The sequence below is a fragment of the Bicyclus anynana genome, chromosome 23 (assembly GCF_947172395.1).
Source record: "Bicyclus anynana chromosome 23, ilBicAnyn1.1, whole genome shotgun sequence".
Taxonomy (NCBI): Eukaryota; Metazoa; Arthropoda; class Insecta; order Lepidoptera; family Nymphalidae; genus Bicyclus; species Bicyclus anynana.
Window position 1 is genome coordinate 10,547,695 of NC_069105.1, and position 17,172 is coordinate 10,564,866.

The following is a 17,172-nucleotide window of genomic DNA, read 5'->3' on the forward strand; positions in this document are numbered from 1 at the left end:
TTGAAGCTATTTTTTAATATATGTTAGATTAAGTATTTGTGCCAGTTTAGCAAACCAAAATTTTAGCAAACCAAAGTTTAGCAAAAAAAAAATAAAAAAAAAAAAAAAAAATATCTGCAAGATTTAATCTTCATCATAACATCATTTGTCATATAATGATTGTTATTTACGACTGCTCCATATTGACATCACTGATAAAGTTAACGATTGTTGTACAGTTTGACATCGGAGTTATAGTGTTTGTCCTATTTCTTGTGGATGCATCTACTCAGAGGGGGACACTATACTTACAAATTGGAAAACGGAATATAACGACTTCTCTCAAACTGATCCGTAAAAGTACTATATCTACCGCATAGATTATTTTTTTGGTTTTAGAAACCATACTATGTTCCAGTCTAAAGCATAGTAGCAAGTAAAATTATAGGCTTAACATCTAGGCCTGTGATAATGAGCATATGGCAGCGAATAGTACATACTCGTATGGGATAGGACGTATGTCTTTCTAATTAGTGATGCTTTGCTGTTATTTCACTAAATCAGGCGGACTACTTACTTCTGGATTTAGGTAGAGACTTCCAAACATCAAGATCCTGAGCAGCTTGCAATCGACTCGCTTAATATCGTCAGTCCACCTGCTGGGGGATCGACCGACACTGCGCTTTGCGCTGCCGAGGTGGGCATTCCAGCACCTTGGGATCCTAAAGTCTATCGGCTCTTTGAACCATGTGCCTTACCCATTGCCACTTCAACTTCGCGACTCTTTGAGTTACGGCATGATAATAATATTCCAGATATTCCAGATAAGATTCCAAAGACGTTCCAGAAGTACATACTAAATTCTTTCCATGATGTTCGCATTGCAAGTTTAGCTTTTCTTTAAAGTTAAGATCAAATACAGCTTTGATAAGGTAACAACCATAACGAATTATGATTCTGTTAGTTTGTTGAGTCAACGATGAAACAATCAGTAAATAATTAGTTGCTTAATTTCAGTAGATTCACGTGTCTATAACAAAATATCATCATCATCATCATATCAGCCGATGGATGTCCACTGCAGGACATAGGTCTTTTGTAGGGACTTCTAAACATCACGATATTGAGCCACCTGCATCCAGCGAATCCCTGCGACTCGCTTGATGTCGTCAGTCTACCTGGAGAGGGGTCGACCAACACTGCGCTTACTAGTGCGGGGTCGCCATTCCAGCACTTTGGTACCCCAACGTCCATCGGCTCTTTGAACCATGTGCCTTACCCATTGCCACTTCAACTTCGCGACTCGTTGAGCTATGTCGGTGACTTTGGTTCTTCTGCGGATATCCTCATTTCTGATTCGATCACGCAGAGATACTCCTAGCATAGCTCGTTCCATCGCCCGCATCAATTATTACTATGAAAGAAAGTGTCAGCTCCGACACACAAATGGAGTTTTTAAATGGAGTTTTAGGGGCTATATATGAAAAAAACTCCAACAATGTAAACAAATTAAATAATAATATATTTGTTCTATTGTCCACAGGCCTCTTCAAAGGCTCCACCACAACACTCGACGGTATCGGTCTCCGGCCAATGCCAGCCGAGAGGCCGAAGACGTTACGAAAACTTAAATCAGTCTACGACGCGTCTCCAACAGAGCCGGCGAAAGTGAACAGTAGTAACCTAAGCAGCAATGGAACGAATACGGAGAGAACGAACGGTGTCGAGGATGAAGTTAGGAGAAGAAGTAATACGACCAGCTCGACGCAAAGTGGAGACAAGTCGCTGTCAATACTCAGTCCTTTTGATGAACAGGTAATTTTAATAAACTTCATTTTTTCTTTTTCATTTTTTTTAAACATACAAAATAAGTTACGGCATGATAATAATAATATGCAAAGATTGCTCACGAGATTACCGCCATGTGGAATTTTGAGTCAACTATTGTTCCGGTAGTTGTTTCAGTCAGTGGCTTATAGCGAAAAGCTTCGACCAACACCTTAAGAAGCTTTCGCTTAACTGTTGGATCAAGAGTCGGATACAAAAGGCAGTGATTCTTGAGACGGCGCGTATTGTGAGGAGGTTCCTCACTCTGGAGCCCTGACCACCGGTTGCTTGGGCACTCAAATGTCCCGCAGCGGGAGGGTTGATTTTTTTTTATAAATTTTTAATAGTGTAGTATTATTTTATATTTATATTGACATTGTTAAAAAAATTAAAAAAAAAACTAATAAATAAATGGGAGAAAAAATAAAATGCAAAGATGTGCCAGAAATAGATACTACTAATTGTCTTCACGAATTGGATGTTTTGCATTGCAAGTTCATCTTTTTGTTGGATAGTGTAAAATCTTACAACAGCTTTGGTAAAGTAATAATCATGATGAACTATGATCCTGTTAGCTTAGTCGACGATGAAACAATCTATAAATTAGTTGCTCAATTTCAATAAATTCACGTGTCTAAAACAAAATATGAAACAGTAATATTTAATTTTATGATTGTAGAGCTATAAAAATTATATAATCTCGAGTTTTCGATTTCACTTATTATCTTACCAGCAGACGCCACGCGGTTTCAAAATTCAAAAAATTCAAAATTTATAATAATACATTATAGGCTTATTAGTTTACAAGCACTTTTGAAAAGTCAAGTTATGTCATATTTTAATTTAATCTAATGGTGGTAATAATAGTCGAAAACTTAAAATTAAAGTTACGAGGGTTCCAAATGCGCCTTGGTCCGAGAAGAGACCACAAAAATCTCAGCAAGGTTTATTTTTTTTTGTTTACCACCATTTTACAAAGTTATTTAATACTAAGCACACCGTCGTATAATTCAGTTTAACACCAAGCTTTTTTATCATGTATATAGTCATTAACACTGTAATAAGACTTTCCTAAAAGCTTGCGTTTAATAAACCCGCCGTTTCACCCGCGTAGTTCCCGTTCCCGTAGGAATACGGGGATAAAATATAGCCTATAGCACTCGGTGATAGTGTATTTTCAATTTTAGCCTTATTCAAACAAACAAACAATGAAACCTGTCCTCTTTATAATATTAGTATAATTGTTACTGGATGTTAGAGGATTTTATTATCCTCCCAATATCCATTAAGTATTTCAAATTCGTTTGAATGCTTCGCATAGCTTAATGGAGGAAGCTATTTGTATTGGTCGCTTGGCTTAGTATTAGTACACCTGCAATACATTTGAGATTTCCTTTTATGTTCCAATGAATGGTTGGTGTAGAATAGAAATCAGTAGGTTCAGTACCTGTCCAAATTATCATTACATATGGACTGATAATGTGTTTCTGATTAAAACTTATTTATAAATTAACTAGCGAGATCCGAGACTTGGACCTTAATCATAAGCAACCCAATTTCGACTCGCTGTTGAGCACGAGTCTCCTTGTAAAATGAGAGGGGCAGACTTCACACGCAGAGAATTAAGAAAATTCTCTGGTATGCAGGTTACCTCACGATGTTTTCCTTCACCGTTTGAGACACGAGATATTTAATTTCTTAAAATGCACACAACTGGAAAGTTAGAGGTGTATGCCCCGGGCCGAATTTGAACCTACGCCCCCTGAATCGAAGGCGTTCCCGTAGGAATGTGGGAATAATATATAGCTTATAGCCTTCCTCGATAAATGGGCTATCTAACACTGAAATCATTTTTCAAATCGGACCAATAGTTCCTGAGATTAGCGCGTTCAATCAAACAAAGAAACTCTTCAGCTTTATAATATTAGTATAGATTAGATATGTTCTATTGTATCTCGTTCATAATTTAGATCCATAGTTTATGGGAACTAAATTGCATTTTAATAATCCGTGACGTATACTAATAATAGTAGGTACCAGTAGCGAAGACTAGTATTCTAGTAGGTAACCCATTAATATGTTTTTTAGTCTGAATGTGTTTTGGCTGAGTCACAGAATGAATACAAGTATATGAATACATAAAATTAATAAAATCCGTAAAACTCGTTGATTTTTAAAAAGTAACCCTATAGGAATCGGGTTGTTAGGTACCATCGCCCCTGGTAGATACTTAAGCATGTATGGTTAATAAAGATAATCCATGACATAATGTAGTATAAGTACATTTACATGTATGGTTAATAAAGACCGTTCATAACAAGTCAATGACGATGACTGATGTATCAGCCCTGACACACAAACCACTGAAAACTTGACATTTCTGCCGATAACAATAGAATAATGTATTGCTGTCCTCAGTTTGTAGGTAAAAAAGTTGTTATTACAAAAAAACTATCAACACTCAATAAAATGGAACTGACATAGGTAATTAGATAATCCCACTAAAACATTTTCATGTTAACCAGTTATTCATCATTATCATTGTCATCATCATCATCATGGGCCTTTTGTAGGCACTTCCAAACACCACGATCCTGAGCTGCCTGCATCCAGCGAATCTAATCTGCATACCTAAGAAATTTCTTAATTATTTGCGTGTGTGAAGTCTGCCAATCCGCATTGGGCCAGCGTGGTAGACTATTGGCCTACGAGTCCCTTCTCATTCTGAGAGTTGACTCGTGCTGAGCAGTGAACCGAATATGGGATGATAATGATAAACAGTATAATTATGTATATTGAAAATTTCATTTATTTATTCCCCTTGTAAATTTGCAAGTAATAAAGTCTGCAGGTGCATTCGATATGAACACACCTGCCGATGCAAATAATTTCGCGAACAGCTGGCGACCCGCATTTTCATTCGCAGAGTCATTTTTACTACATTACTTATATAGCTACGTAATGTAAGCACTTAATTAGATAATTTTATCTTGTTTCTTATAAAAAACACAACAACACTTTTAAGAAAGAAATTAAAAAATACAATATCGTGAGTTTATTCATTGTATTGAAATGCCGATGGACATTGGAGCCCTAAGGTTGGTCTCTCTACCAGGTGGACTGACGACATCAAGCGAGCGAGTAGGGATTCGCTGGATGCAGGCAGCTCAGTATCGTGATGTTTAAAAGTCCTTAGAAACGGTCTATGTCCTGCAGCAAACGTCTATCGACTGATATGATGATGATGATGATTGAATTAAGTTCAAAACACTCACACTTGCATGTCGTTATACCGATTCGCTATCTTGGTCGCTTTCAGAAAATAAAAGCGACCGAACTCATGTGACGCATCTTACGTTTTGAAAGTCTATACTATTCTCCTTTAAGGATCTCGTCCGGACTGTTTAAAAATGCTTCCATGACAGTATTTAAGTAAAAATATTAAACAATCATGTACTAGATCTGCATTGGATCAAAAACTTTTGCGGTTTTCCTGGTCGAAGGTATAGATAATGCACCGGAAACGAACAACGGGTTACCTTTAACGAATTGTGAGTCAACGACGCGTGGAAACGTAACGATGTATTCTTCAAGGCGTCCAACACTCGGGGACTGTTGGTCTGACGGACACCACCATTGTTAAGAGTTTATTGTTCACATTTTAAATTCAAATGGATTAAATTCAAGTATTTGGTACTCTATCAACGCGGCGTCTTAAGTGTGAGTTATGGAATATTCAAATTTTAATGGGTTATGTAAATACTGGCATTTGTAGTCATCAGCTTATATTTCCATTGTTGTAAGTAGGCTTACTTTAACTGAAACTGTTACAGCTAATTCATTGTTATGCAATGTCTCTTCACTTTTACTTGTTCAGACTGCATTACCGTTCTTTGTTTCTATTGTTTGAACAAGAAGTGCATATATCAATGTCATATTATTCTACTCGTGTGATATTTTGTCAAAAATAACAATGAATATGTCTGACGTGTCCTCTATCTTACCCCAGATTAACGTTTAATCTTTCCTTAGAATTTTATGTTTTATATTAAAACATACATAACGCTTCATCTACATTTTAGGCACTAGCAGAACCCACGTAGTTCCCTTTCCTGTGGGAATACGGGTAAAGACTATAGCCTCTGTCACTTCCTGATAATGCAACTTTATATTGCAGAAAGATTTTTTTAAATCCATCCAGTAGTTTTTGAGTTTATTTAGTACATATAGAAATGAAAATGTTTTACTATATATGTCATTGAATGTATTTTTTCTTTGTCAACAGGAGGAGTGGGCCAAAATCTCCGAGATAATGGCTTCATTTGGCAGCAAACTAGTCCGAGAATCAGTGTTTGTGTCGGAGTTGGAACAGGAGTTCACCTCGAGGCTTGGCCTTAGCTGTTCTGAATCCAGCTTAAGTCCTTCGGTAGCTTCAAGTTTAGGACTCTGGCTATCGGGACTTGGGATGCACGATTATGAAACTCTGTTCGTGGAAAGCGGTTATGACGACATCGATTTTATTGTACGTTCTTTTTTCTCTTCTTAGATTAATGTTTTAGTTTTTTTTTTACATACAATCCATTTAGATATAGATGATAATTGTTTTTCTATTTATTGATACTTTTTGAATAAAACTATTAAGTTGTTATCTGAGATTGGTTAAAAGAGGTTTCAAGAACATATTTATTGGAGGAATTACAATGAATCTTTCTTTGTATTGTAATATTTCAGAAAATAAGATTATACATATTAAAAACATTAAATGCATAGACACTCAGATTAATATTCTTTACAGAATGGCATCCTAAACGAGACTGATCTACGAGAAATGGGTATAGAAGAGAACGATAGACAAAAGATACTAGAGTCGGCGAAACATTTACCTCTTAAAATAGCAGAAATAAGCAATAACCATAACAATAATAATATAAGTAAAAACCAAAACGAGTCAGTAGATGATTGGTTAAGAACAATAAACTTAGAACAATATAGTGATACGTTTAGAAAACATTTATATGTAGATATGGATAGAGTAAGAAGAATATGGGAAGTGGAGTTGACTGCAGTTTTAGAAATTAATAAATCTGGTCATAGAAAAAGGATATTGTGTTCAGTTTCCGGTGAACAGAATGGTCCATCGAATAACATTGAAGACATTAATGCTGATCTCAATAATCTGGTAAGTGATAGAAGTTATTTGATAATCAATCTAATTTCTATTCTATACTAATATCGTAATGCGAAAGTATGTCTATCTGTTAACTTTTGACGACTAAACGGCTGAACCGATCAAGATAAATTTTGGTATAATGGTAAATAAGACATTGGAGCAAAACATAGGGTACTTTTTGACCCCAAAATAAAAACAGAAGGGGGTGAAATAGGGGTTGAAAGTCTGCATGGAAAGTCCTTCATTTTTAGAGTTACAGTTTTAAATTTCTTTTTATAAATCTATAAATAAAATAAATTAAAGTAAAGCAAACGATTGAAACGATTTTAAAGAGTAAATACGTGTACATTGAAGATGACCAACATAGAAATACGAATGGTAATGATATGAAATACCTTTTTGAAACAGTTTAATTATTGTGCATCTTGTTGTTTTGACAGACTTTGTACTAGTCGAAAAGAAATTATCTTGCGTAATCGCGTTTAAACAGTAGATTAGTTGTCCATACGGCTTCCGACTCACTTGTGATAAGAAGCTTAAAGTTTTTACGAAGTCCTTTACAATTAATACGCTGGCCCAATGCGGATTGGCAGACTTCACACACGCAGAGAATTAAGAAATTCTCTGGTGTGCAGGTTTCCTCACGATGTGTTCCTTCACCGTTTGATACACGTGATATTTAATTTCTTAAAATCCACACAACTGAAAAGTTGAAGGTGCATGCCCCGGACCGGATTCGAACCCACACCCTCCGGAATCGGAGGCAGAGGTCATATCCACTGGGCTATCACGTAATTTATGTAAGGGACATTTACACAGTAATTGTCCTTCAACTGGTCGCCAATACTGACCGAATGCGACCACAGACATTCCAGACATGTAGTGGGTTCTACACCTTTATCGTATGGTCCGATACTTGCATGCTAATGGGCATGTTGTTTCCCAGACAGACACTACGTATTCCGTATATATTGAGTAACGATCGTTACAGTTTATATTTCTTTGTTAACCGACTTCCAAAAAGGAGGAGGTTCTACGTTCGGCTGTATGTATGTTTTTTTTTTTTTTTTTTTTTTTTTTTTTTTTTTTTTTTTTTTTTATGTATGTCCAGCGATAATTCCGTCAATTATGGACCGATTTTGAAAATTCTTTTTTTGTTTTGTAGGGTTTACTTCCAGGGTGGTCCCATTTTTTTCATGTCAGGATCTGATGATGGCATCCTGGAGAAATTGAGGGGAACTTTCAAAAGTTGTAGAGACGGTTACTACGTTTGTTAGTGTTTCCATAAGGTATTTTAAACCACTACAACTTTATGAAGGTTTGGAGTTGGTCTGATGATGGAGCCGAAACACAGACGATGGAACACGTCAAGGATTTACAGCAGTCACCTTTTGTTTGGGCTTGATTAATTTGTATTGATGAGTACTTTCCACCTATATGGGTTGTGACTGTATTAAGGGTCTGGTGATGAAGACGAGGGACAGTGAAGAGAACTCCTCGACGGTTCACAGTAGCTACCTTGTGTTTGGACTTGATAAATTTGTATTGATGAGAACTTTCCACCTAGAAGGATTGTAACTGTATTAAAGGTCTGATGATGAAGACGAGGGACAGTGAAGAGAACTCCTCGACGGTTCACAGTAGCTACCTTGTGTTTGGACTTGATAAATTTGTATTGATGAGAACTTTCCACCTAGATGGATTGCGACTGTATTAAGGGTCTGGTGATGAAGACGAAGCACAGTGAAGAGAACTCCTTGACGGCTCACAGTAGCTACCTTGTGTTTGGACTTGATAATTTTGTATTGATAAGAACATTCCACTTAGATAGGTTGTGACTGTACACACGCAGTGGGTATGCTAACACTAAAAATAAAAAAATAAAAATTTTAATAAAAAAAATTCAACCGACTTCCAACTCAAAAAATAACTTTAACTAAAAAGCAAAAAATAACATCCTACCTATGTGCTACCTTCTGATCAGTTTGAAGGCGGTGCCAAGCCAGTGTCGTGTTTTAATTAAAGCTGTTTCTGGAATAACCACAGAAATTTTGTAGTTTAAACGTATTTAATGAAAACATCACTGGCTTGGCACCGCCTTCAAACTGATCAGAAGGTAGCACATAGGTAGGATGTTATTTTTTGCTTTTTAGTTAAAGTTATTTTTTGAGTTGGAAGTCGGTTGAATTTTTTTTATTAAAATTTTTTAATTTTTAGGGTTCCCCTCACAAACGTCTTAGTATTAGTAACAGGGTAGTAGGTATTACTAAGAGTCCGCTGTGTCCGTCTCTCTGTATCTCATAAACTGCGATTTTTTTTTATTCTTTACAAGTTAGCCCTTGACTACAATCTCACCTGATGGTAAGTGATGATGCAGTCTAAGATGGAAGCGGGCTAACTTGTTAGGAGGAGGATGAAATCCACACCCCTTTTTGTTTCTGCACGGCATCGTACCGGAACGCTAAATCTCTTAGCGGTACGTTTTTAGGGTGGTAACTAACCACGGCTGAAGCCTCCCAACAGCCAGAGCTGGAACAATTAAGAAAATCTCAATCTGCCCAGCCGGGGATCGAACCCAGGATCTCCGTTTTGTAAATATACCGCGCTTACCACTGCGCCACGGAGGCCGTCAAAAATTCGATTCGGTTATCCACAGTTTTTTTTATTCTCTACAAGTTAGCCCTTGACTACAATCTCATCTGATGGTATGTGATGATGCAAAATGGAAACGACTAACTTATTAGTTCCAGATATTGGGTCGGACACACAGAAAGTCAGTCATGAATTGTTATTTGGTTCCAGTTATTGGGCTGGACACACAGAAAGTCAGTCATGAATGTTTCTATGCCCGGCCTAAGGACCGACGGACAGACCAAGGCTTGATTATATTTTAGTTACGTGTAAACAGCTAAAGCACTGGGAAAAACACAGTTATTAAATTGTATTAATATGTATTGTTGATAGTAATCGACTCTATACTAATATTATAAAGCTGAAGAGTTTGTTTGTTTGATTGAACGCGCTAATCTCAGGAACTACTGGTCTATTTATCGAGGAAGGCTATAGGCTATATATTATCCCCGTATTCCTACGGGAACGGGAACCACGCGGGTGAAACCGCGCGGCGTCTGCTAGTTTATGAATATGTATTGATGATATTAATTGACAATAACCATTTGATACAAAGCGGACGCCATTACTCGGTATAACATGGCGAAGGGACGTCCTGTCCTAAATGAATTCAATGGGCAATCGTGTTCACAGGCACGTCCAATGCGTATTAAATGCACTTTATCGTGGCTCGAATTATGTGGAATAACGCATAATGACGCGTTTAAGGTTGTTCTTGTCACTTTGATGTACTTTTTATTGATATATCGTGTTTTAAGGTTAATATTGTTTATGAATAGCGTCTTTGAAATGAAAGACGTGACGTCGTTATGAAGGGCGTCATAATGGGGGGGGGGGGGGGAGCCTCCTTGCCTTTATCATTATCGGGCGATGGACGTCCACTGCTGGACATAGGCGTAATGTCCTGTTGTCCTGCAGATAATTGGGCCAAATTTTGCAGGGATATCTTGCAATTTTGCGAGAGGATGTAATTTTGTAATTTTTCATTTTATAATTATTGTAATTGTTATTTTAGTTAAGATAGTCAATAAGCTATTGCTGTACATGTCATTCGTTTTTTGTTTAATTTTCCTTTTTTTTGTCTATTTTTGCTGTGGTGTTTGGGTCTTTTAAATATTTATGTACATTTTTAAATAGTGTAATTGGATTTGTCCGTACTAATTAATAATAAATAAATAAATAATAGGAATCTTGCATGGACCTCGAAGCACAACGGTCTCGAGCCGCCATCCAGCGGCTCTCTGCAACCTGTTTGATATCCTCGGTCCACCTAGGTACGAGGTCAATTGACCTCGTACCGGACCGGACCGGATAAAGTTTGAAGTGAGGACGAAGGGCCAGGGCCAGTATTTCAAATATACATTTCTTATTCTTATTATCCTGCCTTGTAAAGTTGGTTAAAAGCAATACAGAACTGCGTTGTTTTAGTAAAGCATATATTACAATCTGTTAAGCCGGCATCATACTACGGTATGAGGTCAATTGACCTTGTACCGCAGTTCAATCTGTTAAGGGCCAGTATTTCAAATATGTATACATTTCTTATTCTTATTATCCTCCCTTGTAAAGTCGGTTAAAAGCGATACAGAATTGCGACTAGTAAAGCATATATTACAATCTGTTAAGCCGGCACCATACGTGGGGTGTTGCCAGGTTACGTGCCATAATTAACACGAGACGAGCAATTTGAAAGGATCGTAAGCTGATGGCCTCTTAATTAAGTTGCGAGATAATTTGCTAATTAGATTTAAAGTAGGTACGTACTTTAAATAAGTATTCGCAGATAAAATACGTAGGTATTTAAAACGAAAGTAAAAAGTAATTTATTTTATTTTATCCTCAAACGTAAAATTATTTGTGCACCAGTAACGTTGAACAACATACTTGGGAACAAGTTTGAGAAAATGATTGAATAACATCTTTTTAAAGAAAAATTAGACTATGTTTTCATCCCATAAATGTCTATGTCCTCCGAATCCAATTGAAAATTTCATTTTCAATTTAATTCGGATGGTGCTATTCGTTATTTAAGTTTTGAACATTTCACTTTTTTAATTTAAGGCAGCTTTCCCTTAAAAATAATATTTAAACAATTTTATTTTCTTTATCTATTTGTGTAAAATCTTAATTAACCACCTTATTTGAGAAAAACATACCTTCACAACCTATTAATTTAGTAATGGTTCGCTCCTTTCCTTTACGGAACCCTAAAAATACAATCCTTATTGTAATAAATGCGAAATCAAGTCTTTCACCTTTACACGGTTAAACCACTAACCGATTTGGATGAAAATTAATATATAGAGATTACCTTGGGGCAGGACATAGGCTACTTTTTAAACTGCGAAGTTTATAACAAACAGAAGTTCACGCGATCGTAGTAGCGAGCATCCGCTGGTTATATAAAAAATTCTTAATAAATAAAAAAAATCAAAGTTTCTCCACTATATCGTGGGTTCCATACATCTGTGCCAATCTTCCACCACACGTTAGGGAGTTGCCTGGATACACCTTGATTGGCGCGAAATGAGCAATTTAGGGGATCACTTTAACACGGGGATTTTGCGCCGATGGACTTTTAATAAACTTTAAGTGACGGCAAGATTAAAGACACGTGCGTTTTAAAATGAGTAGGGTCCGTGAGGTATGACGTAATTTCGATAATCTTTAAATTAAAGCCAATTGATATTCGTCACTTGAACTTTTTGAAAACGGGTTGACAGATTTGAATGCATTATTTTCTCTAAATAACAATAATTATTAATAAAGTAATAATAAATTCTCCAATAATAATTTAGTCAATGGTCTTAGAGTGGAAAACTTTGACCAACACCTTACGTACGAAGCTTTCACTTAACTGCTGGATCAAGGGTCGGATACAGAAGGCAGTAATTCTTAAGACGGCGCGTATTGTGAGAAGGTTCCTCACTCTGGAACCCTGACCACCGATTGCTTGGGCACTCAAATGTCTCGCAGTTGTTGTGAAATGCATGTTTTACTTGCTGATATTGATGAACTATCGGGACTTTTTTTAAATATCTTTTTAAATTCAGAGTGGCTTAGACGTGAAAGCGTAACAAACAAACAAACTGACATTCATCATCATCATCATCATATCAGCCGATGGACGTCCACTGCAGGACATAGGCCTTTTGTAGGGACTTCCAAACATCACGATACTGAGCCGCCTGCATCCAGCGAATCCCTGCGACTCGCTTGATGTCGTCAGTCCACCTGGTGGGGGGTCGCTATTCCAGCACTTTGGGACCCCAACGTCCATCGGCTCTTCGAACTATGTGCCCCGCCCATTGCCACTTCAGCTTCGCAACTCGTTGAGCTATGTCGGTGACTTTGGTTCTTCTGCGGATCTCCTCATTTCTGATTTGATCACGCAGAGATACTCCTAACATAGCTCGTTCCATCGCCCGCTGTGTGACTCTAAGCCTTCTTATGAGGCCCATAGTTAGCGACCAAGTCTCGGAACCATAGGTCATCACTGGCAACACGCACTGTTCGAAGACTTTTGTCTTCAGGCACTGAGGAATTTCGGACGAAAAGATGTCGCGAAGCTTCCCGAATGCAGCCCAGCCGAGTTGGATTCGACGGTTCACCTCACACATTCACTGACTGACATTCGCATTTTAAATATTACTTTAGTTTATATTACTTTTATATTATATTACTTAGGATTTAACTAATATTGTTAAATTTTCCCGTGTGTAATGATCTATGTAGACGGCTTTATTTAATCCAGTTTGTTTTTAATTCAGTTGAGTTTAATTAAGACTTCAAATAATCATTCAAATGTTAAATACTTTACTTTAACACCCACAGAGTCCTTGTAATTATTATTTTTTTTTCTTTTAAAAATCAGTATAAACAAATCACTATCATGAAAAAGCAATTCACTGTACTCATACCAACTACTTTATATTCACAAACCGTAAACAACAACCTATCAAATCGCAAATGAAAAAAAAAAACAACACAGTCACAAAAGAGCAACACAAAAAGAGCGCTAATTAAATCAAAAAGAGCCCAGCAGCGCCTGAAAAGAAAACAACGCGAACCGATCCAAAGTTCACACTTCAGACGTGTAAAACAAAAAGGTTGAAATAAAAACGTGTAGCACAAGCGTGAAATTTTAATTAAGCCTCTACACCGTCACAAAAGGAATATAATTGACAGTGTCAACTAATGCTTGCTCTTCACGTTCCAACACTTTGGCAAACATGTTCGTCAATACACTGGCCAATATGTTGGTTATCATGTTGTGCGGGGTTTCTTAAATAAATAAATAAGTTTTTATTTCGGTTAACACCATAGACTTGAAAATTAATCTAGAGTTAGTAAGATTAGTAACAATTTTTATCTTAAAAATTATGTTAGTATTGTTAGTGAACCTAAACATATAGAGTTATATTACTCTACCTACAAAATATGGCCTGTGGCTATTTTGTACTTACAAAATATGGCCTGTGGCTATTTTGTAAGTACCACAACGTGCCACTATTGGGCAGCTCAGCCTCTCCTGTATTGACCCTAGGATGTGGCTATCGCGAAGACGCTGCAGGAGTGAAGCTGCCTTCTTACGCATAGCATGCGAAAGATAGCATGATAGCACGGAAACCATCAGTCCGCGCCTCGAAGAACATGCCACTTGCACTACAGTACCTCGGCAACCCCAACAACATCCTAAAGCCATTATTATATTTGGATAAGAATATTTAGAGACTTCAGTGAATATGTCACCCAAGCAAAATAAGCTCACGTTTATGGTCAAACGATCTCACTTACATGTAGATAAAGACTAACATGGGAGTGGGACACACTTGCCTAGAAGATGCCTTTGCTCTTAATACACAAGTTATAAGAATCATGAAACGCACAATTGTGAAGGGTATTCCGAATTCTAGTAATGCGTATGAGAAAAGAAGACGCAAAACGTTTTGTAAGAGTTCTATGGACATAACATAGGGATGAAAACCTACCCGATGTCTTGCAGACAGGTAGAAAGGGTAAGGTGGTATGACGTTTAATAGTTCTCCGAAATATATGCTACACCAAAAAACTGGCAACTTCGGGAGTTTCGAAGCAACCACAATATTTAATACAATGATTGCCAACGTAATGAGCGTTGCACGCGCAGCACGCAGCGAATACCAATACATTGGCCAACAATCTGGCCAATATATTGGCCAACATGTAGAGCGGGCATAATTTAACGAGTGTCATTTGACGGTGATAAAAAATGGTAGCGAAGTTAGGGAAGTTGGTAGTTGGGCACTCGTCATGTATGGGATGTGATTTCAATAGAATGATCTTCCGTTGCGATGAACTCGAATGGGGAACGGATTTTGGGTTCGCTTAGACGCTACTATTTGCTCGGTGCTTCGCAATCGAGTTTGTTTTTATATCGAATGCGAGATGGTGATAATAAAAAATAATAACTGTATCAACAAGGAATTATTGAGTTACAGAAAAGTTGAGTAATAACAGATTTTCGGCCATGGCTTACGATTTTACAGACGAAGAAACTACCTCTAAAATACTGAAAAAAGTCATCCGAATAAAATTTAATTATCCAGTTTTAAATAAGTATTCATATTTTAATACCGGCCAAAATATTTCTACTCCTATTTATTTTAAAATACTTAGCTTACTTATTTAACTAAATTCCTATTAAACATTTCATATAGATGCTTTCATGAAATCCTATGTACCGCCACATAAATGTACTTCGTGCCAGTGGTTAGGGCATGCTAGGTAGAGTGGCTCACTCGGTATGAATAGCGCTCTGAATAGACGAATTGAGCACTAATTACCCATACAGGGTTGGCGACGTGTGAAATTAAAAAAAGGTCTCGGCTATACCTTTGAAAGGCATACATAAACCTACCTATTCGTATACGTACGCTGCTTGTATATGTAGTACCATACGCTATTTATTAAGTTTATTTTTCATACCACTACTAAGGTGTTTTATATTTTCAACGTTTAAATAAGAAATTCGTGTTTGTTTCTTTGTGTGTTTCGGATCAGATTTCGATGGTTTTAGTTCTTCAATCGACTTCATAGAAAGGAGGAGGTACTCAATTTGACGCGAATGTTTTTTTTGTTTGTTAGCTCATAACATTTATTAAGCAATTTTGAAAACTCTTTTTTGTTTGAAAGAGTATACTTCCATTGTCATAAAAATCGGTTTTGTAATTTTGTGTTAAAATTAAAATAACTAAAATACGTCCTTGAAGTCGGTCCCATTATTATGTTAAAAATGTTATATACATACATTACATGCATACTTATCAGTGAAGATACACAATTATAATTGAAAAAAAAGGCTTTTTTTGGCCAGTAAAATGTTAGCCCTTGAGAGCAATATCACCTGATATACTACTAAATTGATAGCGGGGATTCTTAGTTACACCTCTGATGTTTTCTTGCAGCATTATATCTTTTCTAAAAGGAGGGAGACCTGGCCCTAAATAAACTGATACTGATACCATATTAGAACTTATTTAATTAGGTATATGTTCTCAAAAACAAATAATAAAAAAAACCATTATTTGTTATAGAAAAACAACATACAGCAATTAAAAGAAGAAATCAAAGAAAAGTTACCACCATCGGAAAATCTGAAACCCGTTCCACCACCAGTTGTTCCTTCATTGGCACCTCCTGGAGGGGAAACCCTTAAACGTAGTAAGAAGAACAGGCCTGCACCTCAACCCCCTCGACCTTCGGATCTGGAGATCAGGGCTCCGTCGGAACTGCTGGTGGGAGTCCCTGGGGCTTTGAAGACGCAGTGGAAACATCAGCCCTTTGTTCTGGTTACCGGTGCTGTTACCTATGTAGCTAATGTGAGTAATGCTAAGATTTTTGCTTTTTATTCTTTTCAGGTTATTACCGGAAACAACGTTTTTCTACTTCAGACTACGACGTCCAAGTCTTAGTTATGATTTTATATTTCTTTTTTTTTTATTTTTATTACAGGTTTTGATAGGTAATTTACTAAAGTAATTATAAATATATCCGTTTTAATCTTTACTATTAAAAAACAAAAAATTGATCCGCAAATAGATTTGAAGTTGAATTTTTGGGCCATCATTAATTTGATTGATGTATAAACATTTACTTGACTTAAATACATATTAATTAAAAATAAATTAAATCACAACTGTTTCAGTTGTGGATATGACGTAGGTCGTAGGTATATAATTATTATTTATATTACATATTTTATTTTCGATGTGTTATTTAATATTTTAAATTTAAACTATAGCATTAAATTAAATATTAAAGTAGGTATTCCAAAAAGGCAACTTTCGGTTGATTTAAATGAGAACAAGCCGTATACATTGCAATTAAATTGTGGAATAATACAATTTAAGTTTTAAATAACAAAGAATCCTGGTTGTGATTGTAAACATATATTTTTACATTGGTTTACATTATGTTCTACAACCAATTGGTACAGTCTTTAGTACTAGTGACCCTGTTTACTGCATCTAAGGCCATAAATTCGATTCTCTCAATTTATCGAGGTTGAGATTTTTTGTGTGATG

The 17,172-nt window shown here is 36.5% G+C and overlaps 1 protein-coding gene across 1 annotated transcript in view; it reads left to right on the forward strand.

Annotated features, from left to right (window-relative positions):
* The window catches only part of LOC112049876 (uncharacterized), a 165,386-nt gene that overhangs the window by 142,943 nt on the left and 5,271 nt on the right, over positions 1–17,172 (forward strand). Inside the window, exons 13-16 of the mRNA XM_052888572.1 lie at positions 1,523–1,794; positions 6,092–6,328; positions 6,602–6,985; positions 16,183–16,467. Of these exons, the coding sequence (XP_052744532.1) occupies positions 1,523–1,794; positions 6,092–6,328; positions 6,602–6,985; positions 16,183–16,467 (1,178 nt within the window). The remainder of the gene's footprint in view (positions 1–1,522; positions 1,795–6,091; positions 6,329–6,601; positions 6,986–16,182; positions 16,468–17,172) is intronic.